Source organism: Impatiens glandulifera, chromosome 3 (genome assembly GCF_907164915.1).
Source record: "Impatiens glandulifera chromosome 3, dImpGla2.1, whole genome shotgun sequence".
NCBI lineage: Eukaryota > Viridiplantae > Streptophyta > Magnoliopsida > Ericales > Balsaminaceae > Impatiens > Impatiens glandulifera.
The window spans coordinates 63,362,431-63,368,729 of NC_061864.1; the positions used below are offsets into that span (position 1 = coordinate 63,362,431).

At 25.0% G+C, this 6,299-nt stretch overlaps 1 protein-coding gene across 1 annotated transcript; it reads left to right on the forward strand.

Annotated features, from left to right (window-relative positions):
- The first annotated feature begins 5,394 nt into the window (after positions 1-5,394).
- LOC124930611 (heptahelical transmembrane protein ADIPOR3-like) lies at positions 5,395-6,095 on the forward strand. The gene is made up of 2 exons (XM_047470940.1): positions 5,395-5,632; positions 5,795-6,095. Exons 1-2 carry the CDS (start codon positions 5,448-5,450, stop codon positions 6,093-6,095), a joined length of 486 nt encoding a protein of 161 aa, XP_047326896.1. The 5' UTR covers positions 5,395-5,447.
- The last annotated feature ends 204 nt before the right edge of the window (positions 6,096-6,299 follow it).

A 6,299-nucleotide genomic window follows, 5' to 3' on the forward strand; every position in this document is an offset into this window, starting at 1 on the left:
CTATATATATTAATTTTTTCTTCCTAATTAATATTTTTTTCTCTCTCATTTATATATATATATACTAATTTATTTCTATTACCATAATTATTAATTTATCTTTCTTATTTTATTTTTATTTTATTTTCTCTCTCATATAAATATATTATTTTTCACATAAATTACATAAAATATATATTACCTTATTAATAATTTAATATTTAATATTAAATATCTATTTATTTTTATGTAAAAATATTTATAATAATAATAATAATTCTCATTTATCAATAATTTTATATAAATATAATTTTTTGTATATATATATTTTCACACAAATAAATTTTATATTTTTTTTAATAAAAAAAATTATATATATTTTAATTTATTTAAAAATTAAATATTTTAAAAACAAATAACATTTCTCTCACCTAAAATTTATATATATTAATTTACTTTCCTAATTTTTTTCTCTCTTATCTTTTATATATATATATATATATATATATATATATATATATATATATATATATATATATATATATATATATATATATATATATATATATATATATATATATTATATATATATATATATATAATATACCTAATAATAATAATAATTCTCAAATTTTCTCTTATAATAATTACTAATTTAACCCTCATTTCATAATTACTAATTTCTCTTTCTTTCCGTTTTTATATATATTAATTTTTTCTTCCTAATTAATATTTTTTTATTTTCTTTTATAACTTTAATAATTAATTTATATTTTATTTTCTCTTTATATTATTTGATAGATTTTGCGGGCTCCAATTATTTTTAATGTTTAAGTCAATCCAGAATTTTTTAGACAAAGAAGTAATGCAAAAGTCAGTTGTGTGAGAAGATGAGATTGATGCACAGGAGGATGTGGCGTTCATCGCGTCGTCTTCTACTAACATTCCACGCTGTAACTACAGGTATCCTTAAGGTACACATTGATTTTTCTGAGTTTCGATTGATCTTGTATTCTGTTACACTTTTTGGGTAGACAACCTACTAGAAAATTGTTCTGTTGCAGGATATCGTAGATGGTGAGTGCATCGTCTTCTTCCCCCGATGAGACATCGGTGGCGATGAAGACGACGAGGAAAAGGAGAGATGAGAAGAATCGGAGGAGTGATGTGATAGTTGTAGTATACCAAGTGTTCGACGAAATGACAAAGAGAGGTTCTTACTTTCTCATCTCCTTTAATAAATAAAATTTTTATATAATTTTCAGAGGAGAGTACACCTTCCACCATTTTCTCAACTTTTAATTTCTAAAAGTTGTCTAAATAAATTTTATTCTTCCTAATTGCTTAAAGTTTGAGCCAATTTTAAACTTTTTTTATAATTGAATCTAGGGTTAATTATGAGATTATATAAAAATTCACCACTTTACTTCCAACTCTAGGCATTGTTTAATTCGATTATGACATAACAATGGTTGTCACAGATTTGCCTAGTTTACTCGAGGGAGCTCACCAAGGTTTTGGTTTAATCCATGAATTTCTTAGTCACACAGAAAGATGTTTTGTTTTGTTAAAATGAAACTATATATTCATTAATGTCATCATACTGTGCTACTGCTTATTTATAACCATTATGAAAACCAGGTACAAGTTATTGATGGTTCATCTGAACAGCCAGAATACGAATATGATTCAGTTCGGCTTAAAATATAATTATTTATTCTAGAGCTTTCTGAAAAACCATGTTGGGTAGATTATAAATAAATTGATCTTCCAGAAGAAGCATATGAGAAATGGGTATCATTCAAGGAAAATATTAAAGGACGTGACATTATATATTTTTTGTATTAGTGCTTCCATTAGAAAAAGGGTATCCACAAAGTGATACCTGCAACTTATGAACTCATACTGGCTCAAAGAGAAGACAGTATAAATAAAATTCTTACCCTTTATTTAAAAGAAATCTTAATATCTCTAGAATATTTAAAATTTTATATTAATGTTTAGATACAAAATTGTTTCCAACTATTGCTCTCTTTTAGAGTGGGATGTCTCAATTTTCATTGTATCTCAACTAGGGACATCTTTATGTATTTATAAATTTATTAGCAGTTTTTCAGAAGTATATTTCACACGTGTTTATGAATGAACCTATAAACATATTTTTGTTTGTGATGATGATACAAAGCATAAACTCTTTATTTTTTATGTTAGATTCTCTTTTCATTACTAAACATGAATTGATAATTATATAACTGACAACTTTTCATTTTAGTTACATTGATTCAAAAACATGTTTGGTAGTTTATAACAAAATGGATCATCCAAAAGCACATGAAAAATGGGTATCATTTAAGGAAATTTTGAAGGATGTGGTATTAAATATTTTTGTATGAGTGTTGTCACGGGAAATGGTACCTTAGAAGTGATATATGCAGCTTATAAACTCATATTGGCTCAAAGAGAAACAATATAAATCAATGTCTTAACTTTTTTTAAAAGAAATCTTAATGTATCTAGAATAATTGAAGTATCATATTAATGTTTATATACAAATTTGTTTTCAAATATTACTCTCTTTCAGAGTGAGAGATTTCTATTTTCATTGTATCTCAGCCAAATACATATTTTTGTATCCATAAATTTATTAACGTTTTTTCAGAAGTATAATGCAAAAGTGTTTATGAATGAACCTATAAACATATTTTTTGTTGTGACGATGATACAAAACATAAACCCTTTATTTTTTTTATGTTGGATTCTCTTTTCATTACTAAATTTGAATTGATAATTGTATAACTGACCACTTTTCATTACAGTTGCATAGATTCAGAAAGAAGATTTTGATACAAGAGAGAAAGGTATTAGGGTTAAATATAGTGACGAGAATAAAGTGACAGTTATAATGTAGTTAATTGTAAAGAGTGTGTAATGAAATGATTTTAGTTGTATCAGGTTTCAGCACGTATTGGAAGTATGTGGAGTATATAAGTCTCTGTCTAAATTTTGGTGTAAAGGAGGTGACACCATTTTTGTTGGAGAGGTTAAATTTAGGTTTTTTTTCTTCCAACGATTTTGTATCTTTTTAATGATTGAGTTATGAAAACACATTTTGCAGATGGAGATGACATGGAATGACTCTAATGGACCAGATGGCCTAAATGGGATTAAAATCTTAACTTTCATCTACACAACATGTAAACATAACTGATCACTTTTTCATTACAATTACATAGATTTAAAAAGGAAGTTTCAGCACATCTTAGAAGCAGGTGGGTATAGAAGCCTTTGTCTAAACTTGGTATAAATGAGGGTGACACCGTTTTTGTTGAAGATGTTAAATTTAGCTTATTTCAACGATTTAGTATCTCTTAATGATTGTTATGAACACATTTTGCAGAACACCACTAAATTTATATTAAAAAATTTCATTTGTTAACATTAAAAAGAACAAAACTTATAAAATTAATGAAGAAATTAAAATAGTGTAAGTTCATGTTTATATTTATATAAGAATATTTAGTTCATATAAGTTCGTTTATAAAAAATTAAAATATTGTAAGTTCATATATGTATATATATTTTCTTTTAATATAAATATATATTATTTTATTATTAATTTTATATAAATATTTTTCTTCATTATATATAAACATATTAAATTAAATATCATATAAAAACTTCATTTATATTTTTTCCCGTACAAAGTAGGGTATTTTACTAGTTATAATAAACACACTTATGATTAAAATAAACATTATTTTATTATAATTTACTGAGTGTGTTTCTCTTTCTCTCAGTTGAGAAAAAGATTAAACAATTTTCACCTTGTTGGTTAAATTTATAAAGGCTAATTCACAAAATAAATATTATATTATTACAATAATATAATATATTATAATAGAGACAAGAAAAGATGAAGAATAACATAATAGAAATATAAGAAATGAGCAAGTTGAAAAAAAATCATTTAACAAATTTAATACTTAATTAAAAAAAAAGTGAATTACATGATAATGGTTAAACTCGGTTAACCGATCGAAACTAATAAAACCGTAATCGGTAAAACCGATACTGATATTGGTCCGTTAACCGATTTGTAAAATAAAAGATAAAATCTGAACTATTTAACATGTTAACTGATTAACCACCTACACGTTAAACCACCTTATTTATATTAATATTTAATATATTTTAATGTTTGCGGTGTAAGATGAGATAATAAGAAAAATAGAGTATTTATAAAATTAATTTGAATATATATTATTTATATTATTACGATATTTATTTCATATAAATTATTAAGTTAGTTTATGTATCAAGAATTTTTATTTTAAAACTTATTTTTATGAAGAAAAAAAATAATTGTTTGATATGTTAATTTACTAAATAAAAAAAATATTGATTGTTCGACATTTAACTTCCTAAATTAAAAAAAATTAACAGTTTACACGTTTAATGTGTGGTAAATGATAAATAATAATATTTTTTTGTTTAGAAAACATAAAAAAAATAGAATTATAATTTCAAGCTAAAAAGTGTGGAATTGAGAATTATAATAAGTAGATGACACTATAAACAAATTATATTTACAAAATTAATTACATTAACTCATTTATTTAAATTAATAATACATTTTTTATAAATATAAATTAATTTTTTTCTTATAAATCATATAAAATCGTAAAATCAAAATTATTTATAAACTCTAAAAATCTAACTATTTCAAATCATAAAAGTTTTACTAGTTTAAAAAGTATATAAATTAGTCTCATTAATCTTATTTATCTTAAAATTTTATGAAATTTCGAAACTTTATTGGTCTTGCATGTGAGAAAATAGAATAATGACAATCCAAATCATACATGACTTAGTTAGAAATAATATTATAATATATAACTGAACATTCTATTTCTATCAGGGCCGGCCTTGGAGTAAGGGCAGCCCATTTGTTAAAAATATCAAAATATTTAGATATATTTATTGTAATTTTAAACATAAATGGTAGTAGCTTGGTGGTTCAAGCTATACATTTAAAGTTTTAATGTTGTTATGGGTTCAAGTCTCACCAAAAACGAAATTTTTTTATCGATTTTTAAAACTAGACTTAGAGCAAAAAAAAAATATATCGAACTTTTCCTACCGAGGCTAGGGCAGCCCAAACCTCGAGGCCGGCTCTGATTTCTATAAGCATGCGAAGGATGGTTCGTATCTTAGGATGGTTCGTATCTTGTTGCCATGCCATTAGTTTTTCTCTTTAATATTTAAATATTGTTTAGCAAGGAAACAGAAATAAATTCATAAATTTAATTTGTTGTCTTCCATGCACATCTCCTAAGATACCCACCAATTACGAACCTTCTTATATCTTTGTCATAAATACTCAGATCTAATCACCATTTACAAATCACATCTAGCTAGATCTTTAATTTTCCCATATTCATTTTCTAGGTAGCATTTATTTTCTCTCAATGGAAGGGAAGGGAAAGAAACTATGGAGAAGAATGAAATGCGATCAACTTATTGATTACAACTCATTACCAGCTTATCTTAAAGACAATGAATTCATTCTGGGTTATTATCGATCTGAATGGCCATTGAAACAGCTCATTTCAAGCATCTTCCATGTCCACAATGAAACCATTAACATTTGGACGTAAGTTCTACTGCTTTACCAAGTTTTGTTTGTTTTGTAAGACGTTTTAAGTAAAATCGAACTCGTGATCTATGTTCTTTTAAGAAGAGTGATACGGGAATTACTACTTTATGATGTTTTGATTTAACAATAAAATAATTTGATATTTTTCTTTGTTTACAGGCATTTGATTGGATTCTTGTTGTTTCTTTACCTCACCAAACACGAAGCGGCTAAGATTCCAAGCACAATTGACAATTTAAGAAGAGTTGATTTTAGCAAAATATGTGAAGAGGTTGTAAATTGCCTTATTTCATTGCCAACAATTGCCGATCTTTCTCGATTAAAGGATGCACTTTCCTCACTTTCTACTTGGCATATTACACAAGTTATCACCAAGTGTTTGCCCCATCATTTATCGAGTACCAACAATCTTAATGCAACAATATCGGATGGTTCTATTTCGGCATTTTTCTTTTCCTAACTGCTTGTTTTGAACTTTTTCTGATTTGGGTTATTCATATAATCTGGTTTGGTATCAATATTTAATGAAAATATTTGTTTAGAAAAGTAAATAAAAGATATTAATTTAATAGTTTGATAGATAAATTGATTAATTAAGTGATAAAAGAGTGATGAATTATTTAATAGAAGAAGGTCTTGAATGTTGATTTTTTTTGTGTGTTTT